This window comes from Pipistrellus hanaki (genome assembly GCF_964339955.1).
Source record: "Pipistrellus hanaki genome assembly, chromosome: 5".
NCBI lineage: Eukaryota > Metazoa > Chordata > Mammalia > Chiroptera > Vespertilionidae > Pipistrellus > Pipistrellus hanaki.
The window spans coordinates 34,924,476-34,947,088 of NC_140507.1; the positions used below are offsets into that span (position 1 = coordinate 34,924,476).

The 22,613-nt window shown below is 57.9% G+C and overlaps 1 protein-coding gene across 1 annotated transcript in view; it reads right to left on the bottom strand.

The window, feature by feature from the left end:
* Positions 1-3,119: 3,119 nt before the first annotated feature.
* Positions 3,120-22,613, bottom strand: part of COL23A1 (collagen type XXIII alpha 1 chain) — a 238,695-nt gene continuing 219,201 nt past the window's right edge. Inside the window, exons 8-28 of the mRNA XM_084886773.1 lie at positions 20,005-20,121; positions 19,148-19,183; positions 18,733-18,759; positions 18,088-18,114; positions 17,068-17,121; positions 16,472-16,534; positions 16,016-16,060; positions 14,397-14,474; positions 12,772-12,816; positions 12,128-12,172; positions 11,602-11,691; positions 10,343-10,405; positions 9,961-10,017; positions 9,708-9,734; positions 8,655-8,717; positions 8,517-8,570; positions 8,320-8,346; positions 6,724-6,777; positions 6,374-6,460; positions 4,601-4,639; positions 3,120-4,170 (exon numbers count right to left, since the gene is read on the bottom strand). Coding sequence (XP_084742899.1) covers positions 4,168-4,170; positions 4,601-4,639; positions 6,374-6,460; positions 6,724-6,777; positions 8,320-8,346; positions 8,517-8,570; positions 8,655-8,717; positions 9,708-9,734; positions 9,961-10,017; positions 10,343-10,405; positions 11,602-11,691; positions 12,128-12,172; positions 12,772-12,816; positions 14,397-14,474; positions 16,016-16,060; positions 16,472-16,534; positions 17,068-17,121; positions 18,088-18,114; positions 18,733-18,759; positions 19,148-19,183; positions 20,005-20,121 — 1,101 coding nt within the window. The 3' untranslated portion in view covers positions 3,120-4,167. The remainder of the gene's footprint in view (positions 4,171-4,600; positions 4,640-6,373; positions 6,461-6,723; positions 6,778-8,319; positions 8,347-8,516; positions 8,571-8,654; positions 8,718-9,707; positions 9,735-9,960; positions 10,018-10,342; positions 10,406-11,601; positions 11,692-12,127; positions 12,173-12,771; positions 12,817-14,396; positions 14,475-16,015; positions 16,061-16,471; positions 16,535-17,067; positions 17,122-18,087; positions 18,115-18,732; positions 18,760-19,147; positions 19,184-20,004; positions 20,122-22,613) is intronic.

Consider the following 22,613-nt stretch of genomic DNA (forward strand, 5'->3'; position numbering starts at 1 on the left):
TGGGGCACTGGGACTCGGCCTTGATGAACCCTAGAACAAGGGATTACAGCTCTCTGCTTTGCTCCTTCAACGCTGATTCCTTTGTCTCTTTCCCCATAAAAATGTAAAATGTTTATTAGAGCATTCATTAAAGAATATTTGGAGTTTCTTTTTCCCTTTTATTGTGGAAACATATACATAACATAAAATTTACGTTCACTTTGTGCAACCATACCACCATCCACCTCCAGAACGTTTCATCTTCTAAACGGGATAGAGTTTCTTTTAATTGTAAAGCTGAATTGAACCTTATGTATGATTGAAAACAAAACTCCGCCCAAATTAACCAAAAATTTTCCCCACATACAGGGGAGGGGGCTCTGACCCTCAGAAACGAAGTACAGGCCACAGGCAACCCTTTGGGGTTCGTCTTTGGCCCTGTCTTGAGCCCACAAACGAACCTGTCTTGTGGCCCAGGGCAGCTCAGAGAAGTTAGGTTGTCTCAGGGCTTTTTTAGTCTCAGGGTTGAGGGTGAGAATATTGCAGCCACTTCTCATCTCACTCACTCTCCAGATGTCCAGGGTCAGGTGGCAAATCAGTTGGAGGTCAAGCCAGGCCTCCCAACTGGGCCATTTCCCGGGCCAAGGGGCAGGTCAACACCAGGAAGCCTCTCCTTCCTGCTCAGAAAAACCCACTCATTTCTGCCTCTGGCCCCAGGCTAAGCACTCTTCTCCCTATTATTTCATGCCCAGCCTTCTGGGGGCCATTGGAGGCCAGAAGGGCAGGGAATAGGAGGAAGTAGCTGAGTCAAAATTTGAACCTAGGGCATGGTGTTTCTCAATGCAGGCAGCACTGGCATTCTCATTGAGATGATTCATCATGAGACGGGACTGTCCATGCCTTTCAGATGTTTGATATCCCTAGCCCTGCCCACTGAATTCGAGGAGTATCTCTCAGTCATTGAACACCCAAAACTATCCCATGTAGTATACTAGGGATCAGGAGGAGGGAAACCCTGCTCCTCTCATGGGGAGGAATTTCTGTGGTTAGTTTAGCTGCCATCACACACTGTGGGGCTCAATAAATGTGCTTCCCTTTCTTCTGGAAGGGGGTAGTTCTTGTCAGGGAGATGTGAAACCCTTGGTCCTTGATGCTCTTCTGTGGGGGCAAGGCATTCACCCATGTCTCATCTGGGGCCTCGAGCAAATCATTCTCTCTAGCCTCTCCTCCCCACTCCAAGCTCTTGGAGCAATCTGTACCCTCTAAAATTAGAAGTTTGCAGACCTGAGGATATACTGTGTGAGGCCGCAAGGGGGCAGCAATGGGCCATAAGGACCTTTCCCTATCCTAAGGAGCAAGAAAGGGACCTTCTCTGGTGTCTGAGGAAGGGGCCACATGTGGCTTCTAAGAGGATCTGCCCACCAATCATCCAGCAGCATGGTGCTGCCTAGCAGACTCTGGGCCTGACAAGCAATTTCAGAAAGACAATCCTGGCTGTTTATCCCTAGGCAGAGGGCTATTACCTCAGCGTTTCAGTTTCCCCCAAATGGAAATAATGACATGAATCACATAGGCTCCGTCCTTCACAGGCGGGGGGATCCATGAGGTACCTGAGAGGAGGGAGGAGTGAATTTACAGACTGTAGAATGCAGTAGATCTGTGAGGTTATGCTGGAATGCCAGAGGACACTTGGACAGCTTGTGATGTCCATCAGTCATCACAGCCCCACTGTGTTTCTCTTCCTTTTTACACTACTGGCTTCCCTGGTGACCAGGACGACTGGCTGAGCAGTGCGCCTGCCACGTACCGCCAGCCACTGAGGGAGACAGAGGTGAAGACATGACACATTCCTCCTCCTTAGCTGGTGTAGGGCTGGGCCTCTTCTGCTTAGTGACGAGGCCACATAGTAGGGGTCAGGGGGACTACTCAGACCATGGCCGTCCTTAGGCCTCAGTCCTTGAAGGGAGAAGGCCTACGATGCTGTCATGCAGGCCTTGTCTACTAGTATACCACCCCAGATGTGCTTGGCTTTGTCATCTGTGAAATGGGCATATTTGCTGGGGTTGTTTTAAGGACCAGCTGGAATAAACAATGTGGAAATGCTTTGCAAGACTATGGCCCTTGCCAAAACCGGTTTGGCTCAGTGGATAGAGCGTCGGTCTGCGGACTGAAAGGTCCCAGGTTCAGTTCCAGTCAAGGGCATGTACATTGGTTGCGGGAACATCCCCGGTGGGGGTGTGTGTGTGTGTGTGTGTGTGTGTGCAGGAGGCAGCTGGCCAATATTTCTCTCTCATCGATGTTTCTGACTCTCTATCCCTCTCCCTTCTTCTCTGTGAAAAATCAATAAAATATATCTTAAAAAAAACAAAAACAAAAAAAGACTATGGCCCTTGCTTGGTCTTGGAGTGGGGGAGAGAGCAAGAATTCAGAATCATGGGAACTGCCAGGTGCCTGCCCTGACCGGAGTGAGTTCTTGTATTCCACGCAGTTGGTCCTCATCAACCACAGTCAGAGTGTAGGCATCACTGTCCCTTTTTATAGATGAGGTGGCAACAAGAGCTACCTTACATTTCCTCCTTCAACTATGACACTTTTCCCTTGAAAACGTTACCACTGATTGTGGCAGGAAGCAACACCACATGACTTCTGAGGCTTGGCCATAAAAGGTGACACAGCTTCTGCCTGGTTCGCCCTGGAACATTCGCTCCTGGGACTCAGCATGAGGAGCCAGACCATGACAGACAGGTGTTCTGGCCATCTCACCTCCCAGCTGACACCCAGCATCGGCTACCAGGTGTGGGAGAGTCTGAGCCACAGCCACCCCACTGAGCCCATTGACCTCAGCACTATAAGAAAGAAATATAAAGGATCGCTATTTTAAGGCAACAAGTTTTGGGGTGACTTTCTATGCAGCAGTCACGGGTCACTGGCTCCGGGATGTGACTGTCCAGAAGGCTCAGCTGGGACGTGGCAGGACTAGACCTCGTGTCTGTGTCTTCCAAACGTAACCCCATGGCCCTGGGCTACTTCCTCCGGTTTCTGGGGTGGCTTTCTTCGGTTTCTGTGCCTCCCCACTTTGCAATGGCCAGGCTGAAACCTTAGCCAGAGGTGCCCCAGGGGCAGTCTGCAAGGACAGGCTCCACCGGACACAAATTCGTGGTTTATTACACACAGCAATACCTATCTACACAGAGAGGGGAGGCGAGTAGCCGGGCCAGAGTTGGTGGCTGGGGACCTTTGTCAGAGGCGGGGACGCCTTTTCCTTAGAGCCCGACGCTCAGGGTGCAGGCCCCCTGCTCAGGCCGGCCAGGAACCACACCGGAGTTCCCTCCGTCTGCACAGTTCCCCCGGAAGACCGCTTTCGGCTGGCTGACCAGAGTTCTCCTGGGTGGGAGCCTGGGGCCAGTGAGACCCCAGCTCTGAGCTAGAGGCCCATCTCCTCCGGTGGGCAAAGTCTCATCACATCCCTGCTCTGGGGCAGCGGGGACCGACAGGAAGCAGCAGCCCCTCCAGCATGGGCCTTGCCATCCTCCGCACTGGGGCACCGTGGGGCTCCCTGCAGGTGGGTCCCCGTGGTGGTGGTCACAGTGCTTGGCCTGCACTCCCAGCCAGAGGACACGTGTTCTCAAACAGGCTGGCTTCCTGAGGCCTCATGAATGTGGTGAGAGCTGGACCTGCGTGGGGTGCTTTCCACAGCTCCCGGTACCCAGCTGCAAGTGCTGGGCGGGACTCTTGTCCTTCCCCGGGAACCCAGGGTCCAGGAGGGTGAGCAGCTGGCTTTGGCTGAAGAGGCCTGGAGCAGCTGCAGGGTGGTCCATTTCCCGGGGGCCCCCCCACAAGGGCCCTGGAGCTTCAGGGGGCAGGCCTTGTAGGGCAGCTGGGCAGCCAGACTCTCTGCCAATCAGGGGACTGAAGGCCCAAGCCGGCATCTCTGCAGCTTCTTCTGAGCCAGACACCGAATCCTGTGGTGGCCCCTCAGGCACACAGCTCCCAGGTCGGCCTGTCCACGTTCCCGTCAGCTTCACATGCTGATTGCTCTGGGGCTGGGCCGGGCACATGCTCAAAGGTTAAAAGCCACAGGCAGTGCATCCCGTGAAAAGAGATCAATATATTACTGTCTTGTTTTTTTTTTTTACAAAAGTTAAAAATGTCCACATGGATCTGTACAGGCGGTGAGCTGAGCACTGGTCACTGGAAAAGGAGAGAGAGAGACTGAGGTGAGGAGGGGACCGTGAGGCCCCTGGGGCCCCTCCCTGGCCTGGACCTCATCCATCCTGCCCATTTCCCCAGGAACAGAAACAGGCAGCACCCCCTCCCCTAGTCCCAGGCTCAAGAGGTGGGGGTGGGGGGCAGTCTGGACAAAGTCCCCCGGGGCGCTGATGGCTTGGCACTGGCGGGGCCAGATACCGAGTGAGCTGCAAGCAGCCAAGGGTGGGCTGTGCATAATCATCCAGGATTATGGCCCCGAGCCTCAGGTCACACGACGGGAGAGTCAAAACTAGGCTTGTGACAGGGACACCTGGCTGTTCAGTCACTGTAGGGAGCCGCAGAGACCCACCCCCAGGCCCCGCTTATCCCCCAACGTCTCCCTGCTTGTCCTGGAGACTTCCCTACAAGGTACCTTATGCCAGCAGCCAGGCACGGGCAGCCCGTCAGTGCCCTGGAAAGGAAGAAGGTTTCAGTGATGGGGGCAAGGGCTGCTCGGCTCTCTGCCCTGGCACCCTCTTGCCCTGGGTGAAGGGATGTAGCCCCGGGAGCTGCCATGTGAGGCTGCCGGAGCCCATTGAAACGTGACCCGAATGCCTGCCCTGTCCATCCAGGCGCCCCGGGCACGGGACAGACCACGCCTCACTCACTTGTCCTGATGCATCCCCTGGGGCTGTGTTGGGACACCTGTGCAGGGGGCAGAACCGGGAGGACCCTGGGATGCTGGGCTCATGCTGTACATCTGCTGATGCGGGGAGGACTGGCCTAATGGCCTTGACGTGGCGGCCATAACAGTGGCTTTCGACCCTCACCCTGAGGGCCTGAGAGTTTTCAGGAATTGAAGAGGATATACGGACAGTTCGGGAAGTGGGATCCTCTTCCGAGTGGCCCATCCTGGTCTCTGTGTCTGGGTCTGAGCCACGGGGTCAGGAGGAGGCCAGCAGGGTGGACCCTGGGCATGGGAGTTGTCTGGAAGCATCGGCCATTACTGCTCAGCAATCAGACACAAGTGGGGGGTTGTGGGAGATGGTCCTCAAGTGGCCTGGAAGATGGGGGACTGAGAGGGCCAAAGGCTGGTCCCATAGTCCGTCGGGGACCCTTGGGCAAAAACACTTCACTCTGTCCAAGGCACACTGACATGCATCTGGCAGGGGCACAGGCTGGGGCCTGAGGGTGGTGGGAGGAGGCAGGCAGGATCGGGGAAGAGGGGCAGATGCCAGCACAGCACAGCACACAGCAGGCCAGACCATGTACCGCAGGGCAGGGCCCGCTGCCCCTCGCCAGGCCCTTCGAGCCCGGGGCCCCTCGCTTGCCTCCGCATTTAGGATTTTCCTGTTTCAAAGACAAAGACTTCATGACTTGGAAGGAAGTCTCGGCCCAGGGGCTAGCTCTGCAGGGCCACCTGCTACCTGCTGTCCTCGGTACTTTCTGCCTGTGCTCCCTGCTCAGGGCTTCAGGGCTTTTTCTCATTCTCATTGCTCTTCCAGCCATCTGAGGGTGGGCCAGCCCCCCACTGTACGGAGAGGAGACTGAGAACCAGGGGGCTAGGTGACTCACTCATGGTCAGAGGATTGGGCCTCTGGGGGTCCCCGGCCCTGACCTCCCTTTGGTAGGGGGCCTCTCCCCATGCCCCTGGCAAGGGGGGCCAGGTATGAACATCTGGTCAGGTTTAGGATGGAGACTCAGCTGTTTCATTTCCCTGTCTTTTCTGAGCTCCACTGAGATAGTTTGACATGTAACCTCTGCCGCCTTCTAGACAAAGGAAATTGAATTTTGGTTATTTTAGGTCCTGGTTGGGTGTGTGGTGACACAGCAGGAAAGGAGGAGGCTGTGGGAGCAGGGAAGGAGGGCCTGGAGAACTCGGGGGAGGGGCAGGGGAAAGCATGGGGCCATCCAGGCAGAAAAGCTTCTCCCGGATGGGACAGATACCCAGAGAGGTAAGGGCGGTCCCACCCTCCTAAAGAGGAGCAGTGATTCCGGAAACAGACTCTGCCCTGGGGAGACTCCCTTTCTATAGAGGGGATGGGTCTCAAGTGGCACCCATGGTGGGGTCAGGACTAGAGCAGGAGGGCCCTCTGTGAGGGGAGTGACAGGGGCGGTGGCCCTGGCAGTGTAGGCAAAGATGACATGAAGATGCTGCAGGAGGCGGCAAGGACCTTGGTTGGGGCTTCCCTCCTCTGACACGTACCACAGGGCACGGCTGGTCCAGGCCCGGCGGTCCCGGCTCGCCCTTCTGGCCCTTCACTCCTTTCCGGCCGGGGACGCCTCGCTCCCCCTGCACAAGAAGGGAGATGGGGGTATGGCCATGGCCGCCATGCCCAGGGTGCCTCCAGCACCTCTGAGAGATGGGTTGGCAGCCACCCTGCCCTGCTGCCCCCATCCCAGCCTCCACCTGCTCACCCGCCTCTACCTCTCTCTGCCTGCTTCTCGCCTCCCATGTCCTACCCACCTCTTCCCTCCTCTTCACCTGCCTTCCTCCTCTGTCCTCTTGCCCCATCTCCTCTCCAGCTGCCCCCACTTTCTCTCCGCCTACCCTACCTTCTCTCCACGTTCGCTCCGGTCGCCTTTCTCTCCTCGGGGTCCAGGGAAACCCTGACAAGGGGATTAAGGGTTAAACCTGAAGATGAGGTTTGAGGTTTTCTTCTCTTATCTGTCCAGCTCTGCCCTTCCCTCCATATCCCTGGTACCAACTGGCCCAGTCCCAACTCCTAGGCAGGCTGACGTAGGGAGATGCGTGATTTAGGACACCAGCCCTGCTTCCTCTGAAGTAGAACCCTGTGGCAGTCTGTGGATGGAAGCCCCAGCAGTTTGCCAGGTCGAACAGGTGGGTGTGGCTTTGAGATGACACCTGCGCGCTAGGCCTCCCAGAAGGCAGCTGTGGCCATGGAGTCTTTAGCTCTGCCCTGACTACCTCCCCGAGTCCAGATGTCTTCTTCTCCAGACCCTTGTCATCGATGGAACAAAGCCCTCCCAGTCAGACTCAGGCTAGAGTTCTACCTCTTCCTTGTCTGCAGTTGCTCTTCAATGTGACACCTTCTCCTTGAAGTCCAGGGCAGACCCATAAGATTTGCAGCCCTGTATGTATGGTCACCATTTCCCTTCCAAGAGCTACCTGATTTTCCTGGGAACCCCCTCCTTTCTCATGCTTCATTGATTTCACTCCTAGCTCCAGGAGGGAGCATGTGATCAGGCCCGGCCAATTAGGGCACTGTATTTCTCTGGCCAAGTGTTATTTCAGCATTGACCCAACTAGGATCAATGAGAGTTGATGAGACTTTTTCTTAAAGAGTAGAGAGTGAGCCCAACTGGCATGGTCCAGTAGTTGAGCATCGAATCGAACCAGGAGGTTGAGGTTCAATTCCAGGTCAGGGCATATGCCCGGGTTGTGGGCTCCACCCCCATTGGGGGCATGCAGCAGGCAGCCTATCAATGATCCTCTCCTGTCACTGATGTTTCTATCTCTCTCTCCCTCTCCCTTCCTCTCAGAAATCAACAAACATATATTTTTTTAAAAAAGAGTAGAGTGAGATAGTCTTTCTCCAGAATTTGAGCCTGGAGAGACGCAGGTCTGGAGCTACTGGCTCTATCTCCTCATCATATGGAACTTCGGATGATGCCCACACCGAGCAATCACATACAAGAGAGGCTGAGAGTTTGTGTTGTGCTGACACACTTGAGCCCTAGATCCAAGTACTTCTGGATTTTTTTCAGTTATGAGCCAGTTTAAACCAGTTTAAATTGTGTTTTCTGTCTCTTGCAACCAACAGACATTTGATCCAGTCAACCTTGGACTAATACTCTCCCTCCTCTCCGTCCCACAATGCTTCCTTAGCAGAAGCATCTTCATTTCTCACCGGGATATTGCCACAGGCTCCTTACTGCTCTCCCCATTTCCCTGCTCCAATGTGTCACCCATCCACCATCTATTCATCCACCCACCCATCCAAAAAGCACCTACTCTGGGCTGAGCATTGGACTTGGCACTGGGAACATCGGGGAAACCAGGCAGTTGTAGTCCCAGCTGTGGGAAAGGGCGTTACACCCAAGCCAACCAGATCATGCTACTGTAGTGCAGCAAGAGGGCAAGAGCTACACACAGGAGGACCCGATCACGGTGAATGGGGAGATACTTACATCTAGTCCTGGTTCCCCGGGTCTGCCCTGAGGGGATACAAAGAGCAGGTGTGAGGAAGCATAGCTGCTGGGAATGTCAGCCCTGTAAGTTGTCCACAAGCCTGAACTCTGGCCCTGAAGTGCGGTGGTTGAACCCCCAGGGCCGAGTGACACCACAGCGGGCAGCCATAGTTGGGGGCATTAAAAAAAGTGGTTACCTTCTCTCCTTTGGTTCCTGGCAGCCCAATAAGGCCCAGTGGACCAGCGGGCCCCTGGATGAGAAAGGAATGAATTAGGAGGTGTGATGGTCATAGGAATCAGCACCTCTAACGACAAACAAGGCTCATGACACTCACAGGCAGGCCGCTGGGGCCTCTCTCCCCCGACTCGCCCTTCTCTCCCTTTGCTCCATCCAAGCCCTGGAAGGGAAGGGGGACACAGTCAGGGGAAAGGGGTCAGACAGAGGGAAGGCCAGGAAATCTTTGGGCCTGTGGGGGCCCAGGTGTGCAGGCCAGAGGGACAGATTCCAGGCTCTGTCAGGTCTGGGCCGGGTTCCTTTCTGTGCAAATAATCAGAATGAGCTGCGGGCGTGAGCATGTTACCTTTTCCTGCACTTGGGCTTCCTGAGTGCTCATGGTAGAGGTTGTGGTCACACCCATTTCACAGATGAGGAAAGAGAGGCACAGAGGGGGCAGGGATGGACCCGCATAGCAAGCAAGTAAGTGGCAGGACTGACTGCCAACTGAGTTTCTGAGCTCCATCCCTGACAGCATCTGCCTCTTCTACACATAATCTGGGGAGGCCTTGGGACAAAGAAGAGCCAGAAGCAGCACATCTGGCCGGCCACATGCTCGGCCCACTCAGCTCTGGGAGTCCATGACTCTGAGTCCTCAAGTTGGCCTCTGAGCTGGGGAGGCAGAGAGGGGCTCCTCAGGGGAGGGCAAACGGTGAGGTCAGCTGCCTCCCCCTGTGTGTGGCTCCTGGGACAGGGCACACTGGCATGCCACACTATGGCTTTAATTTAAGGGCAGAGGACACAGCATTATGTAATACACACCAAACCCAAGACTTCATGTCAAGGCTGTGGGCAGTTGGGAGACAGATGTGCATGTGGGGGGCAAAAGGGGAAGTGGCAACGAGGGGGGAGGTACAGAGAAAGGGGAGAAACAGTGAGGGGGGAAAGCAGTGGACTGGGGCCCAGGCAGGAGGAAAAGGGGTAAGAGCAGAGCACCAAGTGTGGGCGTGAGGGGGCACCAGCCTTAGGGGACTCAGAATATTCAGGGAAGATGCAGGGCTGGCCTGATGCCAAGCGTGGGGCCCTCACTCGGCCCATTAGCAAGGCTTTCTGAAACTGTCCAGGCTGTGAGTCTGCAGCAGGTTGGGGGGTTTCACCCACGCCCCAGACTCACCTTGGGACCCTGGATTCCCTGAAGGCCCTGGAGGAGGAGGAGAGAGCAGATCAGGGCCAAGGCCCTCTTGGTCATGAAGGCTTGCAGGCCACCCACTGGCCTTGACCTGGGGGAGGAGGGTCCCCCCAAGCCCAGATGCTGGCTCTGCCCTCCCTCTCCCCTGCAAGGAATTCTGCCCTCCCCAGTCACAGCTCCTAGGCCTGGGCCCACCACCCTTTTTGTATCCCAGCTGCTTCAAGCCAAACATTCTTACCATGGGGCCCGGGGGACCAGGAGGGCCGGGGGGCCCTGGCTCCACTATGATCTGGGCCTAGGAAAGGGTCAGAAGTGGATTAGCTACAAATCGCCTCATCATCCCTCACCCACCCACACGTGAGCTCATGGGACGTGTTGGAGGGACACTCCCTGGACACCAGGCCCTGGGCCATTGCTTCTTGCTCCCCGCACCTTGTGGGGGGCCCAGCGCTGGCATTTGGGTTCTCAGATGGGCCTTAGGTGGAGGACACCGAGGTTCCCCCTCCCCTGCTACCCTAGGCTTGGTCAGGCCAGGGGGCCCTGCTGTTCCAAAACTTGGGCCTCCAGCTGGCTTGAGCTGGGCATTGGGGGGAGACCTTGGGATCCAGCAATCCCCTTACCAGGCTCTCTGATAGGCTGTCTGGTGCCGGCTCTCCCTTCTCGCCCTTGGGACCGTGGGCGCCCTGCAGGACAGGATGACCTTGAGCCGTTTATGTCCATCACCAGATCACCACCCACGGTGAGCAGTACCTCCCCTGTCCTCCCCGCAAGGCTTCCGTCAGCAGAGACGTGCCCGGCTGGCCAGTGCAGCTTAGAATAGTTTCCCCAGGTCAACGGGCGCTCAGAAAGCAGCGTGCTGCGGTGCACGCGGCCGTTTTCCTGTGGCACAGGCAGCTCTCGCTGGGCGAGCCTCATGGATGGACGATGGACATGAAGTGAGGTGCTTCATGTGCCAGCTTTTCCAGTCCATCCGCGCCAAGACCAACCATCAACGTGACAATGCTGGTGACAGCAGGCACTGATTGCATGCCAGCCACCATTCTCAGAGCTGTTCCCTCGAGTAGTGGGAAATTATCACCCCCATGTTAGAGGTGGGGAAACCAAGGCCCCGGGGTTCCTTGTTGCTTGTACAGGGTTCCAGTCAGTAAGAAATGAAACAGGTGCCAAGACTGGTTTGGCTTGTAGGGGTGTCGAACTCAATCAGAGAAGGGGCCAAAATCTAAAATCCAGCCTAAATCGCGGGCCGAATGGTTTACTGAACAGTCATAAACTGACAATGTCATAAACTGACAGCGGAGTGCAGTGATGACAGCGCGGTGCGGGCCACATTGCAAGGCCTGGCGGGCTGGATTTGGCCCGCGGGCCTTGTGTTTGACACATGTGGATAGAGCATCGGTCTGCGGACTGAGGGGTCCCGGGTTCAATTCCAGTCAGGGGCATGTGCATTGGTTGCGAGCACATTGCTGGTGTGGGGTGTGCAGGAGGCAGCTGGTTGATGTTTCTAACTCTCTATCCCTCTTTCTTCCTCTCTGTAAAAAAAAAAAAAAAAAATCAATAAAATATTTAAAAAGAAAAAAGAAAAAAAAGAAAGAAAGAAATGAAACAGGATGCCAACTCAGGCAGCCAGAGCCGCGGCCTAACCACCGCCAACTCACTTCCTCGGGCAGGGCCTCCTTATCTCACCTCCTCAGCGGCCTCGGGAGAAGCAGCAGGCCCTTCAGCAGGGGCTCGGGGAGTCTGAGCCCGTGGGCTGGGCGTCAGCTTCCTTTCCGCCCCGTGGCCCCGGCTGGGCTGAGGCTGCGGGCCCCGCCGGCAGGCACACTTTCACTTTGGGACCCGACATGGGGCCAGTGGGAGGTGGGCCCACCCAGCCACTTACCGGGAGGCCGGACAGGCCCATTTCGCCTGCTTCCCCTTTGGGTCCAGTTGGCCCAGCCTCTCCTGGGTCTCCTTTTGGTCCTTTGGGACCCTGAAAGCCACATGGACAAGGGGTCAGCGCAGCTCAGCAGGCATTCTCCTTCCCCGACTCTGACAGGTCCCCAGAGCTTTGCTCAGGCCAGGCCAGACCCCTACTTCCTCATTGTGACAAATGCACCGAGGGGCCTGGACAGAGATAGGAAGAGGGCACCCTGACACCTGCCTCACTGCTCACAGGGGTATAGGAGGGGTGGGGGTGAAGGGAGTGGAGCACGTGGGCCTGGGCAGCCACGAGGGGGCACTATGGGGTTCCAGGTCAGCCCTGTGCTTACCTCTCAGGAGCCAGAGATGGGAGCCCCAACCCCTACAGCCAACCCACCATCTATAGAATCACCTTCCAACCTCTGCATTCTCACACACACACGTACACACGTGCCCTCCCCTGCCCCTGGCACCAGTATCACCAAGAAAATGAAAGGCTCAGAGACCTTCTCTCCGTCGATTCCGGGGGCACCAGGCAATCCGAGCTCACCCTGGAAGGGAACAGACAGCAAGAGGGTTACAGTGTCCCATGGCCCCCAAGAGGGATCTGTGGCTAGGCGGCCACCCCCAACCAGCCTGGTCAAGTCCCTGCAGTTAGATCTCAGGAAGGCACGGTGCCAGGAGCTGGCCACCTCCACGCCTCCATGCCCTCAGCCCCTACAGGCAGACGTAGCCCAGGCTGTAGGTTACATTTTGGAAGCGAAGGCCCCAAGGGTTACATGACTTGCTCCAGGCCCCACAGCCCAGGGACAAGGGCGGAACCGGACCTGTCTGATTTCACTGTCTGGGCTCTTTCTCCCGAGCCAGCTGGGCAGGGTGTAACGATGCACACAGGCCACAGGAAGGACCACGTCATCTACGGGACTGTGTGATGTCACGAGGGGCCAATGTACGGGCTTCCACATGTGAATCAAACTCCCCAGAGTGCAGGGTAACTAGGGCCTGGGAGAAGGCGCCCTGCTTGGCTAGGAAGTAGCCCCTTTCTCCGAGCCTCTAGAGGCCAGGCTGGATCATGGGGCGACAAGCAGAGGGGCAGGTGGGCTCTGGAGACTACGGGCTTGAGGGGCCACCCAGCTGCATGTGCACTGACCTTGGCTCCGGGGATTCCGGGAGGCCCCGGCGGGCCGGGAGGACCCTGTGTGCAAAAGACAGGCTGGTCAGTGTGAAGCGGGGCCTCCCCCTCACTGCTGGTACTCCCCTCCCCCCGGGGGGCCTGTCTCTGTTCAGCTAGGCTACGGCAGGGTCAGGATCTTCAGCAGCTGATTCCCACCCAGCCAGGCCAGGCCAGGCCCCTGGTCTTGGAGTCCTGGGAGGAGGCACCAAGCGTCAGGATATCACAGTGCCGCTGCCATGGAGAGTCCAGAGTCCCTCTGCCCTCAGAGCTTGTTTCCCCCAAATTAGATTTCTTCTCAACACTGCCCTGCTCCAGATCCTGCAGTGGCTCCCCATTGCCTCTGAAGCTGTCACTCAATGCCAGCCCCAAACTGTATCCCCAACAGTGGCCAGCACTGCCTTCTCTACTTCTCCTGTGACTCTCTGACCATCCGCTCTGTCGCCTGTAGTCTCCTGCCCCGGGGAGTTCCTGGGTCACACGGGTAAGGGATGGCACCTTCAGTCTCTAGGTCTGACCTGAGTCCCAGGCTGCTATCTTGACCGAGGCCTCCAGGAGGCTGCCTGCTCACTGAGGCTCATCATCGCCCTCCAAACTCAGGTCCCCTCCCAAAGGCTGCACCCCATCCAGCCTCTCGGCTCCCCGAGTTCCAGTCCTCCACCTCCTCTTACCAACCTCCTCCCTTCCTGTTAGAGGCTCCATGGAGATGTCCCATCTTACACCTTCCTTCCGTCCATCCACCACCCGCCTCTAGGCCCAGCTCAGCACCTACCTTCCCGGCAGCCTGCCTGCCTCCAGCTGTCCCCACACCCACCTTGTTCACCTGCCACACCATCCCCCAAGACGTGGTTGTTAGCATTGCCCCTCTGCTCAGAGCATCAGCTATGGCTTCCTGCTGCCCATCCAATGGTGCATCCTCCCAGCCTGGCACCCTGCCTCCCTGTGCTCATGGGACTTCTCCCGTGCAGCTCCTAGCCAGCCTGGGACACACCATGCATGTACACGCCCTTGGGACACACCACACCACACCACACCACACCACACCACACCACACCACACCACACCATGCGGGCCTGGGGGGCCACAGTTACCATCAGTTGGTACTTCTCTGAGGCCTGTGGGAAATAACTGGAATTGAACCATCAGTCTGGTCTCTGATGGCCGTCTCTCCCTCGCCCCCCTAGCTCCCTCCCCTGGCACTCAACCTCTCTTCCACTGGTTATGGCCCCCAGGTTTGCTGGGCAGGGCTCACAGGCTCCATCTCCCAAGCGAGGCTCTGGGGCGGGCCTGGCCACTCTCATCCCCTGCCAATGGTCATTAGGAGACCCGGCCCTCTGGCCTGAGCTCCCAGGGAAGGTCCCAGGAGGCCTTGCTGGGGTAGGACACAGGAAATGCCCTGCCCCTGCCTCTGCCCCTTGTTGCTTTGACCCCAAGGAAGCTCGGGGCCCCATGAGCCCCATCGCAGCAGCTCTCTCAGTATCAGCACAGCGGCACCTGGGAAGGTCGGGGCCCCTGCGTACAGAGTGTGGATGAATGCACAGAGGGAGTGGCTATTCCCTTAGGGAATGGACAGCAAGGCGCATGCGGCCCACCAGGAACACTACCTTCAGGGCATCCAGGATCCTGCCATCGTAGTCAATCACCACCGTGTCTCCTTGCTCACCCTTGAGGCCGGGGGGGCCCTGAGGCGGGAAGAAGAGGGAGGTTTCGGGGAGGAGCTCTGTTGGCGGGGGCAGTGGCAGTCGCCTCTGCATGTCACCCCAGGAACCCAGGACCTGGGGCCACATGCAGTGCTGGCCCCAGCTCGGCTGCAACCTGGGGGCCCAGCAGGGCTGGTCCTCAGGTCGGGTCCCCTGGCATTCACTGCGCTGGCACCCAGGCTCACTGACAACACAGGGTAGGAGCCGGGCAGGCACCTGGAGGGAAAGGGGGCCTGGGGCCAACTGCAGAGCAAGCCCCGCCGGATTGGGGGTGGCAGCACTCGGCTTTCATGTGGGAACGGAGGCCCAGCCCTGAATTCTCGAGGTAAAGTGGAAAGCCTAATGTGATGTGATGCTGTTCAGGTTTTTAAATGTTGGCAAACAAATAAACACAAACAAAGACACCCAAACCCTCCAAAGCGCCGTGCAGGAGGCTGCCCACACCCAGGCACCCACAAGCCCGTTCATTCCCGGTAGGAGCACACATCCACCCGAGCCTGTGGCCACAGGTCTTGTCTCCACTTGCAGGTGGCCACATGGTGAGCACGTGGCTGCTTACCCTGCCCCCCCCTGCACCTCCCCTCCCGGGCACTGCTCTGCTTGGAGAAGAGCGAGCAGCCACGAACACGCTGGCTCAGGCCTGTGCCAGCCCCGTGCCCTGGGCGGAGGGACCCAGGTGGGGGCCCCCTGCTGGCTGCCTCCATGGTCAAGACCCACGAGGAACTGTAGTTTACACTGACTTTCCACACAGTGAGCTTACTCCCGTCCCCGGCCACCTGCAGGCTCCGGCTGCGGGCGGAGGCCTGGTTTCTGGAGGAGGACACCTGCTCCAGGCACTCCGGGGATGTGCCTGCTCCGGCCACAGAGCAGGAGCAGGGTGCCAGCCTAAGGTGTGCCGACAGGCTTTGGCCCCAGGAGGCCTGGGACCTTGGGGCCAGCGGGAGTCTCTGTGCTTCCTGGTGACAGGAATGAGCTGAAAGGCCAGGACCCCCACAGGGGCGGGGGCAACGCCGTGTGTGACAGGTGGGGGTCTGTGTTTGAATACGCCAAGAAAAGGCTCTCGAAGGGCGAGCGCGCACCTGGGAGGGAGGAACAAGAGGGGATGTGTCTTGTCACATCCACATTTGAACATTTTCCCGAAAGCGTGTACTACGAGATTAAAAATGAAAAAAAAAAAATCACAAATGAATTAATATAAAAAAAGACTCCATTTCTGGAGCCTCACTGCTCCTCTGGGGCCTTTGGTGACAGGGACCTTTAAAGCGACAGGCCCAGCCCCAGCGGGTTTGGCTCAGTGGATAGAGCGTCAGCCTGAAGACTGAAGGGTCCCGGGTGCAATTCCAATCAAGGGCACATGCCCGGGTCGTGGGCTCCATCCCCAGTAGGAGGCAGCCAATCAATGGTCCTCTCTCACTGATGTTTCTGTCTCTCTCTCCCTCTCCTTTCCTCTCAGGAATAAATATATATATGAAAGTGCCAGGCTCCTGGGTCCTCTGTGGGTGGCTGGAGGAGAGACTGCTTACCCGCAGCCCTGAGGCTCCGTCGGCTCCTCGCTGGCCCGGCTCCCCCTGTGGAGACGACGTGGTTGCAGCCAGTGCACACAGCAGGCCAAAGGCTCCCCACCGCCTCCCGTCCCCTCTCCCCACGGGGCGCAGGCCCTCACGTGTGTGATTGCGGAACCCTTTGACCCCAGAGATAGGCCACCGCGGCCCAGGAGCCCAAGGCTACATTACATGGTGCCTTAGCCTCATAGCTCCCCAGACCTATTGCCGCCCGCTGCACCCCCCCCCCCCCCCCGACCCCCCCAGCTCAGATCAGTCTCTGGTTGCCAGTCCAATGAGACCCGAGATCCAAGACCTGAGGATGCAGCCCCCCTCCCCCCACCCAAGGGATTCCCAATGTAAAAAAGGCCAATTGGAGGTGAACCACATCTCCTCTGAAGGGGCCGCAGAAGCCGCCGCCGTGGGCTGCTAAGTCACCTTTGTCCCCGGGACTCCGTCCACGCCCTTCTCTCCCCGTGGCCCCACGCTCCCCGGCTCGCCCTGCAACAGAGACATTGACAGTGGAAGGAAGCAGCGGGGCGGTGAGGGCTGCCGGGGCTGCCGGCCTCTGCAGCGGTTCCAGGAGAACACGGCTGAGCCACCTGAGAGGATGGACCTCAGGGCCCGCCCGGACCCGGGGACTCAGGACCATAGCCTCCTTCCGCCCGAGTCCTGGGGCATAGCTGGGGCGGCTCGGGGGCTCCAGAGACATTGTGGAGGCAGGCTGGCCAGGACTGGGTGGCTGTCACGAGAGGCTGGGGAGCCAGGATGACGTCGGTTCCCGGCCTGGGGACAGGGCAGGGAGTGGGGCACCGGAGACGGGAACCAGAGGACTTCAGGGTGTGAGGGGAGAGCTGTGAGGTGCCGGCCCCGTTGACGCGTGGGCCCAGGGCCTTCCTGCTGCCCCTCTGTGGCCCGTCCTGGGCATCAGCCTGTGCCCACCATGTGACAGGGCCAGGAGGGGCTTCGCCAAGGAGACGACACCGTGCAAGACGGGCGGCAGGAGGAGCTCTGGGGGAGGCACTGGTACCTACCTTGGGCCCTGGAGGTCCAGGGAGCCCTGGCTGGCTTGGTGTCCCGTCATCCCCCTGAGGAGAGAGTGGTGGAGGCTGCAGCCTCAGACCTGGACACGCCCGCAACACCCCTCTGTCCTCCCCAGCACAGCTGTCCACTCCCGTCACCAACACTGGTTATACCGGGACGGGCAGCTTCTCCCTCCCCTCCTCGCCCCTCTAGGGCAGGGATGGGGTCAGATCTACCTCTGTCCCCGGCTCTCACCAGCCCAGGGCCAGCCCAGAATGGCCTCGGCAGGTGTGTGCAGAAGAAATGGGGGTCAGGTGAAGGGGAGGAATTCGTCCTTCCGTCAACAATGACCTTGTGGGCACTTTCTGTGGGCCAGGAGACAAGGTCCCTACTCGGGGGGTCAGAGGAGGCCGAGGGCAAGGAAATCTCCAGAGGAATATGTTGCAGCGTGACAGGAAATAGAAGGGCCAGGCAGAAAACTGAGGGGGACGGCAGGGTGGAAAGGGACTCGGGGAGGGTGTGCTTCAGTAGGTGGCAGGGGCAGTTTCTCAGAGGAGAGGCAGCTTTGCTGAGACCTGCAGGAGGGGGAGGCCAGCATGGAAGAGGTGGGAGAAGGTCACGCTGGGTCAGAGGCTCCAGACCTGAGCGCACACCAGGATCCCCTGCGGCTGCTTGGACAGAGCACGGCCCACCCCCAGCGACTGTTTTGGGGGGTCTGGGGTGGGCCCCGAACATGCTTGTGAAACAAGCCCCCAATGATGCTCTTGGGACTACAGCTTAAGAACACTGTGCTGCACCCTGAGGCGGGTAAAATGTGATGTTTGAGGAAAGGAGCGAATGAGCGAATGAATGAACAAATGAGATTCTGGCTTCAGACACATACCCACAGTGAGGGATCAGGTCTGCCGAGGAGCAGGGCACCTTCTTTGTGGGGGCTCCCATTTCCACCCCGTGCCCAGCCCCTGCCCTTCTCTCCAGCCCACTCTCACCCCCCACCCCCACGGAGAAGCCCCTCCTCAGACCCCACTCACCTTCTTTCCTGGAATGCCGGGCTCACCCTGAGGGGCAGACAGTGGGGGTGCAAGACAAAGGTCAGAGACATTGGGCTGCCTGCTCCTCTGGAGAAGGGGCCCCTGAGCCACGCCCAGCGCAGTCCGGAGGGCCCAGCCCCTCGGAGAGGAGCACATGGGTGCGGGGCTGACAGTCCCGGACTCCACTCCTGACCCAGTCCCTTCCAAGCCGAATGCCCTCAGGCAAGTCCCTGCTCTTGAAAGCAGGAGTATGCTGCCCCCAGCCTCAGAGGGCCTCAGAGGGTCACTGCTCGATGACAGAGGATGCATGAAAAGCCCCTGGCTCGCAGCACGTGCTCACTAAATGGAACCCTTTACTCCTGCTCAGCTCAGGGACTCCAGCTCCTTCAGGGAGGACCAGAGCCTGCCTTCCCACCCAGCAAGCACTGAGCTGACATCTGAGAGAACTTTAAAAGCTAATGTGCTTCATTAGTTGATCCTTACAACATGGTGTGAAGGTAAGGCAGAAAAGGCTTATCATGCCCCCATTTAACAGATGAGTAAACTGAGGCCCAGAGAGAGATGCAGTAACTTGCCCAAGGTCACAGAACTCTGTCTCCTAACCCTGCTGCCTGGGCGTGGGGACAGGGACTGAGGAACACTTACCTTGGGCCCTGGCGGTCCCTTTGGGCCCTGGAACGAGAGAAGGTGTTAAAGGGGATGCTGGAGGTTGCTCCTATCTGTCCTCATCATTCTCATTTGACAAAGGATGACACCATGTCCCAGGGAGGAGCAGGCAGGGCTGTCACTGCTTCCGGTCTTGGACAGCTTCTCATCAGATCTCAAGCAGCGACCAACAGACTGCAGGCCCCCTCCCAGGGATGCAGAGCTGTGAGGACTCTGCTGGGCTGGAGGCCTGGCCATCCCTTCCCACTGCTGGTGGGGGCAAAAGCCTGGGAGTATGCACACGTACAGCCACACACACAACCTGAGTGTGAGTGTTGTGTGTGTGTGTGTGTGTGTGTGTGTGTGTGTGTGTAAGAGGAGCCGCTCAGGCCTTTGAAATGCTCTGGGTACTGACCGTCTCACCGTCTTGTCCAGCCTCTCCTTTGGGACCCTGAGGACACAAGGAGAGAGATGAGGGGATGCAGGGTTAGCTGAGCCCACAGCTCCTGCCAGACCCTGGCCTAGGCTCCAATCATATTTGCTCATGTCAGCCTCACTAAACCTGAAAAGTAGGGGTCATTGTCCTCACTTCACAGGTGAGGACGTTTAGGCTCAGGGAGTTATGTGCCCAGTGGGACCGGGACTGGATGAGCCAGGTGAGTAGCTGCCCTGAGAGGGCACCCTGGTGGCAGGTGGGTGGAGGTGCTGGCTTCACATTGGAGAAGTTGCAGTCTCTGGGTTGGGGACAGGGAAGCAGGTAGATGAGGTTTGCCCTCCGGGGTTTGGTGGGACCATGGGAAGATGACCGAGGCTAACTAGTTAGTACAGGGGGTGGGAGGAAGAAAGAGAGAGGAAGAAATAGAGGTTGGAAAAGATCTGCAGAGAAAGAGCTTACATACAGGGGTCAGGGTCAGATTAAACTGAGATTGCAACCAAGGTCAGAGTTAGGGTCTATGTGACTATTTGGAGTTAGAGTATGGGGTAAGAGTTGGATTTGGAATCAGGGTCGGAGTCTGTAAAGGCGAGAGTTAGGGTCTGATGATAGTCTGATTGGGATATGGATTAGGATTTGGGAATGAGTTTGGGGTCAAGATCTTAATTGGGGCTGGGAACCCAGCTAGTTTTGGTGTAAGGGTCTGGGTTGGCGGTAGAGTTAGGGTTGGGTTTCGGTCTGAACTGGGGATAGGGCTGGGGTTGGGCTGGTTCTGGGATCAGGGTTTGGGGCTTTGGTGCAGGACCAGGGCCTGGTGGTCCAGCTCCATGTCCTCTTACCGCTGGGCCTGATGCTCCTCGGGGTCCATCTTTCCCAGTGTCGCCAGGAGGGCCCCGAGCCCCGGGAGGCCCCGGGGGCCCAGGAGGCCCAGCAGCCCCATCTTGCCCTTGGTCGCCCTGAAAGAGATGCGGCTGGCATGACTCTGAGGGGAGGGCAGGGGTCCTAGTCTCTAGAGAGAGGCCCCTTAGACGGACAGTCCAATGCCTTCCCTTTCCCAGCCCCTAACAGGCTCGGAGAAAAGGCTTTGTTGTTAGGACCGTTGCCACGTTTTGGTGGCCACACGAAGGGACAGGTCCCTAAAGCTCAGCTTAAGGGGCCAACAGGGCCTTTTTAAAAAATATATATTTTATTGATTTTTTTTGCAGAGAGGAAAGGAGAGAGATAAGAGAGTTAGAAACATCGATGAGAGAGGAACATCGGCCAGCTGCCTCCTGCACACCCCTCACCGGGGATGTGCCCGCAACCAAGATACATGCCCTTGACTGGAATCGAACCTGGGACCTTTCAGTCCACAGACCGACGCTCTATCCACTGAGCCAAACCGGTTTCGGCCCAACAGGGCCTTTTATTTACACTCCAAGGAGTGTGCCATCTCCTCACCTGCGGAGTTTAGGTGAGAGATGACACCCAGTGGGTGTTAGAGAAGGCACCTGTGCCCGGCCAGCCCCTTCCTCCAGAAAGGGGATTGCAGGCCTCCTGAGAGACCTCGGCTGGACCACTCCCGCTTCATCCGGTGACAGAGGTGCGCTCTTGGGCATTTGTCCCAGAGAAGGGAAGACTCACGTTCACACAAAAATCAGCACATGGATGTTCCTAGAGTCCAAGGGCCCCAAACTGGAGACCAGAAGTCCTCCAATGGCGGGTGGCTAACCACCTGGGGCACCTCGGCCAGGGAACACTCTCAGCAGCAAACAAGCAGGAACAGAGCACCAACACGCAGCCACTGGGATGCATCTCACGGGAATTACGCCGAGGGAAAAAGCAAATCTCAAAACGTCACATACGTTGTGATTGCAGCTACATCGCATTCTCAAAATAGCAAAAGAATAGAGAGGGAGCATAGATTAGTGGTTGCTAGGCGTTAGGGATGGGGGTAGAGAGCTATAAGACAGTAGCCTGAGGGGTCTTTGTGTGGAGGTTGCACGAATCTACAACAGCGATAAAAATGCATGAGATTAAGCACACAGGTGAGTGGGAGAAGTCTGAGTAAGGTTGGTGGATTGTATCAACTTCCTGGGTAGGAGATTATACTAGGTGCTGCCCAAGTCACCTTTGGGGGGAAACTGGATGATGGGAACATGGTGTTACATGTTACAACTGCACGTGAATTTACAATTATCTTAGAAAAAAAAAAAGGCGACAGAGGGCCACACAGTCTCTCTCATGCAGCACCAAACCCCCAACTCTCAGGCCGAGCGAGGTTAGTACTGGGTCAGACCTCAGCCAGCCAGAGCCCTCACCGGTGGCCCCCCCTGCAAGGAGGGAAGACCACAGTGCCACCGGCACTGCCCGCTGCCCGGCACTGGCACAGGAGTGGGGTACACCCGCCTCACAGTGCCGGCAGTGCCGAACCTTTCCGTAGCCAGGCCTCTGTGGAGTGGACCCTGCTGTATGAGGGCATCCTGGGGTTCTCTCATCCAGTCATCTGGCCAGGCACCGCTCCTGTCCTGTTTTACAATCTGAGGGCCAGCGCCAGAGGGTGACCATTTAACCAGGGTGACGGGGCCAGGAAAGGCCATCGAGGCAGAGGTCTCTCTGTTCACCATGAGCTCCGTGATAGGAAAGAGCTCACCTCTCCAGCAGCTGCACCTAAGACCTCACTCACTGGCTTTCCCAGTGAAAAGCTTAGCGGAAGCTCTCAAGGTCCACCGTGGGGATCCACCAGGTCCCGACCAACAGGATCGGACTCCAGCTCCGGGGCCCGTGCTGGACACACGGGCCTGGACTCCACTTACTGAGGCAGAAAGTGGGCTTAGACACTTGAGCAGGCCCTGGAGAGGCTCTGAGGTTCTTCCCCTGCGTTTGCCTGGGACATGAGGCTGCCCGCTGCCTCCTCCTCCCGCCGGGATCGGACGGCTGAGGTCTAACCCTGGGAGTGTGATGAGTCGTCGAGGGGAACACGCAAGCCAGCAGCCCAGACAGGCCCCTCGTCCAGTCTACCTTGAGGATGCGGCGATTGTACATGGGATGGTCTCTACTTATAAAGCCCGGGTGGAGCCGTGGGAAAACCATCTACAGCAAACAGGTCGTGTGGTCAGAAAGGCAGGAGGGTGATTTGGAAAACCACAGAGCTATTTCTGGAGGCAAAGCCACCTCTGCAGCCACAGAAGGCAGCCTGTGATTGGGGGCGGGAGGGGGGCACGGCGAAGGGGTGGACCACGTGCCCGCAGGGGCTGCTACGCTCCCTCCCTCCCACAGCGTTCTCTCCAGTGTGACCGTGCTACTTCCCAAGAGCTGGGGCCTGTTTCTCCCCGTCCCTCACGGACGCTGTGACAGATGGGACCGTTGGATGCAGGGGCGGTGATGCTGTGTATGGCTCTTCACGTGCCTGGCAGTCCTGGCTTCCTGCTTCTCAAAATGTTCTCGAGAGGCCCCTGGAGGAAGCCCA